This window comes from Pseudomyrmex gracilis, unplaced genomic scaffold, assembly GCF_002006095.1.
Source record: "Pseudomyrmex gracilis isolate BER0280 unplaced genomic scaffold, ASM200609v1 scaffold_25, whole genome shotgun sequence".
Lineage (NCBI taxonomy): Eukaryota > Metazoa > Arthropoda > Insecta > Hymenoptera > Formicidae > Pseudomyrmex > Pseudomyrmex gracilis.
In genome coordinates this window covers 1,177,454-1,188,414 of record NW_018020609.1, presented here as the reverse complement: position 1 = coordinate 1,188,414, position 10,961 = coordinate 1,177,454, and the positions used below count along the sequence as shown (strand labels likewise).

General features: G+C 32.2%; 2 protein-coding genes across 4 annotated transcripts in view; both read right to left on the bottom strand.

Annotated features, from left to right (window-relative positions):
• Positions 1-3,090: 3,090 nt before the first annotated feature.
• The window catches only part of LOC109852160, a 9,820-nt gene continuing 1,949 nt past the window's right edge, over positions 3,091-10,961 (bottom strand). The window contains exons 1-6 of one of the 2 annotated variants that reach the window (XM_020423048.1): positions 8,537-8,760; positions 6,730-6,827; positions 4,888-4,974; positions 3,851-4,117; positions 3,565-3,720; positions 3,091-3,442 (exon numbers count right to left, since the gene is read on the bottom strand). In XM_020423048.1, coding sequence (XP_020278637.1) covers positions 3,294-3,442; positions 3,565-3,720; positions 3,851-4,117; positions 4,888-4,974; positions 6,730-6,805 — 735 coding nt within the window. In that variant the 5' untranslated portion in view covers positions 6,806-6,827; positions 8,537-8,760 and the 3' untranslated portion in view covers positions 3,091-3,293. Of the gene's footprint in view, positions 3,443-3,564; positions 3,721-3,850; positions 4,118-4,887; positions 4,975-6,729; positions 6,828-8,536; positions 8,761-10,961 lie in introns of those variants that run through there. The other variant, XM_020423049.1, reaches the window with a different exon arrangement.
• LOC109852159 overlaps positions 9,058-10,961 on the bottom strand; it is a 7,474-nt gene continuing 5,570 nt past the window's right edge. The window contains exons 4-7 of one of the 2 annotated variants that reach the window (XM_020423047.1): positions 10,641-10,907; positions 10,362-10,517; positions 10,042-10,220; positions 9,058-9,946 (exon numbers count right to left, since the gene is read on the bottom strand). In XM_020423047.1, the coding sequence (XP_020278636.1) occupies positions 10,072-10,220; positions 10,362-10,517; positions 10,641-10,907 (572 nt within the window). In that variant the 3' untranslated portion in view covers positions 9,058-9,946; positions 10,042-10,071. The remainder of the gene's footprint in view (positions 9,947-10,041; positions 10,221-10,361; positions 10,518-10,640; positions 10,908-10,961) is intronic. The other variant, XM_020423046.1, reaches the window with a different exon arrangement.

Sequence of the window (10,961 nt, the reverse complement as noted above, 5' to 3'; positions counted from 1 at the left end):
GCATCGGTCTTCTGACTGAATCTCAGCTTCACTTGTCGAACTTGATGTAATACAAGCCGGAAGCTCGTTGTTGATTTTTTTACGATAGAGTTGTTCGCGCAACATTTATATTCGCACATGTTAAACTCTCATATCCGTTATACTCTGTTTTACGTGAAATTTGTTCCGTTGAATTAACTTTATGACACAAAAATCTAGTCTATAAAAAAACTCTCGCGATAATCGATATGTATGTATACTTGTAGCAACGATGAGTTAGCGTCGGACACGTGCAGAAATTTGCAATTTTGCATGAGCTGTGCACTCTTAGATCAACGAATTGAATCACCGCGCGATTTTTTTTTGCTGACGGCAAGTCACTTCGAAACGCTCGCCTTAAAATTTGAAGTCGCTCGCTCGCTTGTGAAAATTGATGGACTGGGTTGGCGTTTGCATGGAAATTTGTGTAACTTCATGCGTGCGTTGGGTCGTTTAACTGAATTCTTCTCTACATGAACCCGAGGCGTTGCATGATTTCCACCGCCGAACCTTGTTTTTTCGAGTCTATAAAGTACGGAGTCGCGAGATCGCGCGTATAAAAAAGTTTACGGCAACGCTCTTACCTTCAACAAAAATTTACGTCCTCGCGCGAACATGCGCAAATGGACTCTGAAATGACTCGATAACTCTCGTACGTTTATTCTTGCATCAGATATTTTTTTTCGAATCATATGTGTGTGGTTTTTTTTATCTGTTACATACACGTAATATTCGGCGTATACAAGAATAATATGAGTCTCGAGTCACAGAGAGAGAGAGAGAGAGAGAGAGAGAGAGAGAGAGAGAGAGAGAGAGAGAGAGTACTCGATCGTGTACAGGTCGCGTAATCGCATGTTCCGTGCGTGCGATGTAAGGTAATTCAATTTAAAAGCCGAGCGATAAAATCTCTCACGGGGTGCATTTTCGGGAGTGCAATCGCTTCGGCTTTACATTGCAAAATTGAATAATTACCGAGTAGCTAAATCGCGCTCAAAAGGGTGATTACCATCCGCACGCGAATCAGACGTCTGCCTCAGCAACTATACACGAAATGTCTTCATTAGCTTGGAAATGGTAATCTCGGCGTTACACAGATGGAATCGACATACATTTTGTTTTTCCGTCGTTACTTCAAAGCGCTCGTAAAACAGAAGAAAACCGAGAAATTGGAGAATAATTCAGATTTTTGTTAATATCTTCTCGTTGTGTAAAATACTCTTATTTATTCGCATGTATGTTACATAATGTACTTTCTACTTGTTTCGCGATCTGGTGGATTATATTTCGCGGTATAAACCAATTAATCGGACGATTTAATTCACAGATTCAGTTACCGAGTGCTCGAGGAACAAAAAAGCAGCAAAATTTCGTTTGTCGCGCGCTGAGGATTCGCGAGAGTGAGCAGTTACGTAACGAGAGGTGGCCCTTCCTAAAAGTTTATAACTTTATTACGGATGTTCCAGGCGAGTCCGGGAGAGAAAAAGAATTCCTTGATGCAAAAGTTTGACAACTCCAGGCGCGTATTTCAACTTTCTCCTACTGACTTCCGTCCGCAACAAATTCCGCGTGCCTCTTCGTTTCTTTCTCGGTTTCACCGTATCTTCCGTTCTTCCTTTTATTCTCTCTCTCTCTCTTTTTATATACTTACCACTTTCGTTCTCTCCCGAGCCTTTTACGAAAGATACTGCTATAAAAATGCCAGAGCGTATATACCGAACGAGGAAGTGTATACTCGAAAGAGAGATCTTGATTTCTCGTCGCGGTTAAAAATTGCACGTCCGCGTTCGTATACATGTCGTATACCTCGAGTGTAAATTGAACAAGCAAAGTTTCGCGCTTTTTCTCTCTCTCTCTCTCTCGTTCAGGACCAATTAATCCTTCCGAGAAAAAAAAATTCTCACCGCGAGAATTGTAAACGTTATGAACGCGACAACGAACGTTCCTTTTGTCGAAGAGCTTCAAAGAATCAATATCGTCGTTGCTTGTCATCGAAGCAGATCCATTTTGTGAAATTAAAGAACAGAGTTGGCGAAATGATAATTCAAGTAATTGAAATCTCTATGCGAGAGACTTGGTAGTCGAGAGAGGATGAAGAAAACCTAAGAATCGGCGAGGGAACCATTTAGAAAATTAATGTTACAATGTAATTGGGTGCTTTTCTGAAGACGTATTCCCAATTTCTTTAAATTTATTAAAGGTCTAATAAACCTTGACAAATACATACATTTTATGGGAACAGTACGGAGAAGAGAACTTTTGACAAGAAGCGATTACACAAGTCAATTACGTGTGACGAAAGTAATGTGTTGAAATGACGGGATCACTCGATATCAGTTTACAAAATTGTCGCTTACAAATATGTTGAAGAGATTATCTGCAATTGGAAAGTTATCATAATTACATTGTTGATCCACGTGAATACTGTGAACATTAGTTTTGTTGTAAAGTAATTTCTTACTCATTATTTTGTAGGGGAATAAGCCAGTGCAATGTGCGTTTACGTTTCCATTTAAAAACAATTGTGTCAAATTTTGAATATGTAGTTCTTGTGAATTCAAAAATAACATTAAAATTGCCTTGAAATCGCCTTGATTTATTTATCCTTGATTTATGTTTGCACACAATGACGTCACACAACTCTCTTGATATTTATTATGTCCTGTTATGACCAGAGCGTTTGTATCATTATCATAGCGATGTTTTATAGATATAGCTAGACATTTGTTTACATAGCACTAACTATAACTGATTGATCAGTAGAAAAAAAAGAAAAAGATATATTATCATGTGCCTGAAGATCAATCTTGATTTACACAAAAATAGCAAAATATATTTAATTACTAAAAATGTATACATTGTTTGAATTTTTAACTAAAAATGCCAAAGAAATTTGAAGAATCTGAAACAATGTAGAAAATTAACTTTAAATTGTAATTTTGATGTTAAAATGTCTGAAAATTTTTTCAGTTATTTTCAAATTTAACATTCAGCATAAGTTTTTTATAATGCAATATAAAAATTAAAAATTAAAATAGTTGTTGTAAGTCATTGACAGTTAAAAAACACAGATGGTACGTTTAACAAATATTTATTTTATGTGCAATATAGCGACTGTGTGACCAAATATAAATACTGTCACAAATAGTAATAAACTAATTGGATGTTAACACATAGAGTGAAATTAAAAAAGAAACATCTATGATACGAATAATCTTAACAATTAATGTTAAATTTATAGTTACTAAAATTATGAAATTATGATTTTGTCAAAAGATCTAAGGGAACAATGCGGAGAAAGAAACTTTGGAGAACAAGCGATTGCTTAAGTCAGTCAACCATTTATCCCATTCTTTGGCTGCAACTGGCAACATTACTCGATACAACGCTGGCCAGTATTCGTTTATAAAACTTATAGCGAGATCGTCTGCAAGTAAACATTTATTGTTACTTACATTGTGTCTTTGATACTAATATACTAATATACTATTATGTAACTTTATTTTTAAGTAACACTTGATTTTTGGTTTTGATAATTGAATTTCTTACTAATCTCTTTAGAGTTGAATATTTCTTCGAGATAAATTTTCATTTTTCTGACTGACGGAAGTGTAGTAAAGTGTTCTACGACCCAAGTATCGTTTGTTACATGACCCGTAAGATCATACGTTCCTTCGACGTTGTCTATAGTTAGGTTGAAAGGACCTATTGCGTCAATAACGACATAAATAAATAAAATAATATACATATTGTCTTAACACTACACATATACACTAAATTAAGTAATATTAATATATAAAAATATATATATGTATATATACATGTATACACATACCTTTGCCATTCATTCTAAAAGCTCCTAGACTACCCTGTGCAGTGACGTAACCTTCGAGTAAGATACGTGGCACTACAAAGTCAAGTTCCAACCGGAAAATGTTATCGAGCAAGTTTGCTCTTGCATTAGTAAAACGATTCTCTTTTAAACCCTTTGCAGTAGTATTAGAAAGAGTCACTTCTCCACGTATTTCGCCTGTTTCAAATGTAGCTGTGCCATGTGTATAAACTAGGGGATCCAAGGATGGGAAGTCAAATTCCGGTAATCCTGAGAAATAAATAATTGTTTATCTTCTGGTAGTTTGTTTAAAGAAGATTTTATCTAAGCTTAAAATATAATTAACTATAGTAGCTGTAGATGCATGAATGTTTTTGACTCTTCATGTGAGATTTATTTACTCGAATTCAAAACTTTATTTAATTGTCATAGCAATTATTATTGTCAATTATTTTATTGCTCTTTTAATCGGGCAGATTATAAATTTTGGACAGATTATAAATTTTAGGTAGATTTTAATTTTTTGAAACTCAATAACTTGTAACATGTAAGAAAGTTGCCGTCAAAGTCAAACTTATTTATTTACTAGAAATATACATGGTACAATTTATTCACAAATTCGAAGTTATTTTTTGGGTTTGAATCGCGTTAGTGTCATTTATATACCGATGTTTCGTGAACATTTTAGCTCACTTCATCAGGGTGTCAAGAGCGGCCTGATACTGAGATGCTCTTGAACAAGTGTCTTTTTTTATAGCGTCAAATTATGGAGAAAGGAAGAGAATGTAGTAGTAGGAGTAAGGTACTTGTCCAAGAGCATTTCAGTATCAAGCTGCTCTTAAAACCCTGATGAAGTGAGCTGAAATTCACGAAACGTCGGTATAAAGATGATACTAACGCGGTTCAAACTCGAAAAACATCTCTGAATGTTAATACAACACACCGCAAAAGCATCAAATATCAGATTAGTCACGAATGCTTATTTTTTACAAACATACATAGTTTCATAAACTAACATATATATAATTTTGTAAAACTACCTTTGAGAAATCGTGGCCATGCTTCCTCTGCTGCGTCTTTCAAGCAGATAGAATAATCAGGTGAATTCCTCTTGCATACAATTACAGCTAAATAAACATGAAATATAATAGTACTATAAAAAGAAAACAATACGTGGATTATTTTTAAAGTAAATATAAAACACATTTTTTAAAAACCAACTAAAATTTGTTACGTAATTATATGTCAAAGTACGTGTACGTGTTGCCCGTAATATAAAAATCTTTTCTTTTTTTAAGAATTATGTTGTAGAAACTTTTTATAAATATTATATTAGTACTACAATATATGTATATAAAGAATAAAAGATGAGAAAAAGTAAAGTTTGAAAGTACCAAAAAGCAAATAGTGAGTTAATATCATTAATTAACCTTTTGGCCGTCGCAAGAGCCCTTTTTGGGACTTTGATATTTCTATATTTCTAAGGTGTTTAATTGATCGTGAAAATATTAATTAATACATATATACGTAGTAAATATACAGTAAATGTATTCGCTTTTGTACATATGTAAACACGTGTGTTTGTTTATATTTGCCAAATATCAATTACAGTATTATTTTTTAATTAATCATAGATTCATTAAAAAAATATTTTGCTTTTTTACTCACACACATACGAACACACGCACGCACGCACTCAACGCGCGCGCGCGCAGATGGAAGTTAAATATTGTGCGCGATTCTACCATACGAATTTCGTCAACAGCAGAATAGAAATTATGGAATATGTGAAATATAAAAAAAATATAAATACTATATATATAAATAATGCACAAAAATAAGAAAGTTTTCTCCATTCATTGTACGCTATTTTTCAATAGAAACCTGTACATTTATACTCGGTCATATCGTCAGTATTATTATTCATAAGTTCAAAATTTCACAGATTTACACTCAAAATTGATAATCAGAACCTAAAATTTGGCAATTTTCATAAAAAAATTTGTTCCATATGTGACTTCCATTCCCCGCCGCAAAAGCCCTTTTGGGGCTTCATGCACTCGAGATTCCAAATAACGTGTATGTTATTAATATACACAAATCTTAGAGAAAAAAATACATTATTTTAATGGAAAAATGCCGGCGGTTTAAAGGTTAAAGCTAAATATAATTTCAAACGTTTTGATTTTTTATTCAGGCTCTCTTTAATCCTAAAAATGTATAAATATTGTAATACAGATTTCGCAAAAACATTAGTTCTGCAAATAATTAAAATATTTTATCAATAAATAAAATATTGTCTAGATGTTAATTTAAAAGAAACTAATATTGTAACAAATATTGTTTTTGCGATAATATTTATTCTGTAAGTGGCAAAGTGTTTGACCGTAAATCAAACTTAAGTGATTAATCCAGACGTTTCTACTTTATTTTTAAGTCATCATCGGTAGAAAAACATTGAATAAATTACAGTCTTTCAAAGCAATGAGATTCATGACGAGATGTATGTCAGTGTGTGTCGTAACAGTCAATTTTAAAAGATAGTCAATACTGTGCGATGAAGGAAGGTCAACGTGAAGGTCACCATCTTGCCACTTGGTTCGAGCAGCCTACATACAGAACTTATTAATTTTCAACTACGAACCCTAGATCACATCTCACATTATTCTATTATTAATATTTATTGTTATTTATTTAACTTTTCCTTATTGAAGAGAATTTGAATAATGATCGAAATGTTTGCAGTTTCGATCATATGATTATATTTAATCTTAAATAATTAAAGATTTGTTATATATCATTTTCAGCGTTGGGCTTTTTGTTGGTCTTTTCTCAATTTTATAATTATTGCTTTTTTTAATTTTATCGCAAAAGTTACTTACGGAGCGTGAGTTTGTCTGCCAATCCAAACGCTGCAACACATATCACACTAATTGCGGTTGATACTAATTTGCACATCTTGCTTGTTCAAACGTAGCACCTTGAATAAGCAGGAATAAATAGATACGAGTTTTATATAACGTTATATCCTGTATATAACTTTGTATCTCAGTTTCTTTTATGTACACACAGCTTTTTATAAGTAGAAGAATAAAAGAAGGGCTTTGCCTTTATCCCTGCACCTCGCCTGAAATAACCCAACCTACTCCAACTTGTGTTACTATAATATCATTAACAATAAATGAAGGTTTTTTAAGGAGGCAGAGGGAGAGACGAAGCTCCTCCCCTTGCCTGCACGTGTACATGATAGTGTATGATACAAACAAAATATTTACTTCTCAAATATATATGGATCGAAAATAAAAGTTTATTTCGGATATTTGTCTTGTTCATAACTTTTTAATGAACAATAAGCGACGACTAAAACTTTTCGATTGTTACTCATGACGAATTCGATTGGATGCACTACTGCGCACCGAGTGCATCTTTTTTCAATGTAGTAGAATATTTTCAGTGTTGATATTTTACTACACACACTGAAAGAAGACGCACTCAGTGCGCACTAGTGCATCCAATCGAATTCGTTGTCAGAGACATGTCTTTGACAACATATGTCAAGATCAAGATCATCTAGGGATCCGGTTTTGCAAACATTTATCTTGTAATGTTTTTTGGGTCCTGCGACATATAATATATATGTATGTGTTTATCATGCATTCCTAACGTCTTATTGTAAAATATAAGTTCTTGCAAATTCAAGGTTACCAACATTACATTGTTTTAAATCACTCTGCTTATTAAAGTAATTTGCATGAGATACTTCCTCGATATTTCTTTATATTGTGCGTCACAGCATTTATGACATTATCTAGTGATACGCACGTGTAAAAAAATTTTATTATACAACGCTATAATCTCATTATACGCTAAGGTAAAAACAAGACAATAAATATTATTTTATTATTTTATCTGCATGGTCAATTTTAATTGTAGAAGAAGTAGCAAAACATATTTAATTATCTAACTTTCAAAGAGGTTTTTTAATCAATGTGAGCCATGTACTGAATGTATGTGCGCGAAATATATTTTTAAACGTGTAAATTATTAAATACAATAATTTGAACTGAATTTGATTCAAAAATTCATATTGTATGCTTGTTTTGCATCACATATGTATATATGTATATATGAATATATTAACCAAATAGGAGAGAGTAAAATAGATACTTTACATGATAAATAGATACTACACAGGTGGTTCAAACCAAGCGTTCTATATAAAATTTTGAAGTGAATTTAGTTTGAATAATTATAATTCATATTATATATATAATTTACATGTTTAAGAATATATTTTGCGCATATAGGACATGACTAACATTGACCAATTCTTTAGTTAGATACAGTTTGATACTATATAATCTTACATTTTTTAATTTGTTATATGTACTTATTATAAATAAATGTCATATATTGTTTGTGTGTGAGTTTTTATCTAACATAGTTTGTTTTGAACATTTTGAAATAATTTAGAATCTTATGTGGAAAATTGAATTTGCAATGTACTTTTATATGATGTAATTTTTAAATATTTTCAATTATTTCCAGAAATGTAGCAATCAGTATAAATTGTATGGAACTGTAATCACATACACAAAACTTAAAAAAAAGATGTAATTCAGGTCAAGGAGAGCCAGAAGACCAGATTGACACTGTGTTCAACATTATTTCGAAGTATGCGGTACTCACACTGTCCTTTTCGATTATTGTTTACTATTGTTGCACCGTCGCCGCGTTTCCGCGATTTACGAGAAATAGATAAGTACACGGTTCGTCTCAGAACTCGCTTTATTAAAGAATGTAAGAGATTCGGATAAAATACAGATACGTCCGGAGCTCTTTTCCACACGTCCGTTTTGCTCCGGCCTCTGACTAGATCTGCTGCTTGAACTATGCTATTCGACAATCCCGTTCTTCTGTCGACTAAATGCTGCGCAACTAAGCGATCAAACATCGAAGCAATTTTTGCTTCTACCGAGTGTCGATGCGACACGCATCTCGCAACAATATTATAGTTTCTACTTCTTATATATCAGTATTACTTAGCTCTAATGATGAGAGACAAATTTAATAATTAATATTTTAATACGCTTGCACTTTAACATTTATTATTGAAAAGAAAGAAATTACATAGAAAGAATTTACACATTTTTTTTACGGCACACGTCTATATTTTTTGACTTATTTAGTCAAATAAGTAGATTTTTATTATCATATAGTAAAAAGGCATTACCATACTTTATATAAAAATAATCTATAAAACTGTAGGCGGTATCGGTAGATTTGTGAGAAATAAATAAATAACTATAAGAAGTATTTAAAATAAAATTGTGAAATATGAGGCGATATATTTAAGTAGATTGATTATTATTACAACGAGCAAAACCAAGTGTCTAACGTTGACTCACTCCTGCGGCAAATCGCTTCGTCGAAGAAACTTTCGACTCGTTTCTTCGACAATCTCTTCTCTTCTCAATTTATTGAACCGGTGATCGTATAAGATGAGAACAAAATATGCAGGGAAGTGTTGAACGCTGTTTACAAGTCATACATATTTATATATTATAATATTTATCGCTTGTCGAAACGACCGCTGTCTTGACAACTAACAGCGTCAAAGGTTTACTACTTTCCGTTCAAGTCAAATTACGCAACTATGTTTAATACAAATATATATTTTATATTCCTACACAATTACATTTTATAAAACTAATTTTGAAAAAAAAACTTTTGAAAATATGCGGTTCATGTAGTCAGTGCACCACTGGTCAATCTATTTATTTGTCATTTGTAAAATAAATCGATACAATGTTGTCCAGTACTCGTTCACGAAATGCACAGCAAAATCATGTATAGAAAAAAATTTATATCAAAATATCGAGGTAAAAGTCTTGCAATTCTTGTTTTTATATTCAGTATTTTATTGTATTCACTTAGCTTTTTGCTATCAAACACATCATTAAAATAAATGTTTACTTTGCTTACTTCTAGTTTCGGATAACCATGTTCTACAATCAATCTGTTATCACGGACCTGTCTATTTATGTCCCATGTTAGTATAATACCTACCCCATTTAGATTAGGTTAGGTTAAGATCTCCTGTAACAATAGCATAGTTTGACAGTTTAAAGTTGCTTAGTATTAAAATAGGTTTTACATATATATTTTTACATGATATTTTTTCCATATCTTACTTGTAATAGTTTTAATATATACAATAACGTTTATGGAAATAGTTCGGAGAAGGATACTTTAGTGAAGATTCGATTGACTATGTCAATTAACCATGGCTCCCATACGTTGGACAAAATTGGCAATAGTTCTCGATATAACGACGGCCAATATTCATTTATGAAAGCGACGACAAGCTTGTCTAAAAGTAATATTTTTTATTTATAGTGTTTTTAATATTATACTACTCAAAAACATTATAACATAGTATAATATTTTTGATTGGTATAATATCCTTAAAAACTTGAGATCTAGAATTCTATTTATACAAGATGTTTCTTACTTATTTCTGTGATGTCAAATATGTCGTCGAAAAATATTTCTAACTTTTTAAGAGATGGATACGTTATAAATCTTTCAACAGTCCACGTGTCGTTTGAAACATGACCCATAAGATCATACGTGCCTCTGACATCAAGTATAGTTAAGTTAAACTTTCCTTAATTTTTTAAAAAAATTTGATAATTAAAATAAGTCTTGTATTTTGAGAGAAACGGACCAAAATGCGATATATTTTATATGTTACTTTATGCGTACACACTTTGCGTAGAATGTATTGTACCTTTGCCTTTTAGTGTGAAAGGTCCTAATCTACCCTCTATACTACTATAACCATCCATATAAAGTTTCGGTATATTATGGTCAATTTCCACACGGAATACGTCATCGGCCAAATGCGTTCTTACATTGGTTACTTGAATATTTTTCAAACCTTTTAAGGTTAAATTTTTTATGTTGAGCTCCCCATGTATCACACCGGTATCAAACGTATGTTCGCCGTGTTCATAGAATAATGGATCCAAAGGTGGAAAGTCAAATTCTGGCAATCCTATCAAGACAAAACTTGCAATAAAATAAAGTCGCTATTACGATAGATTAGATC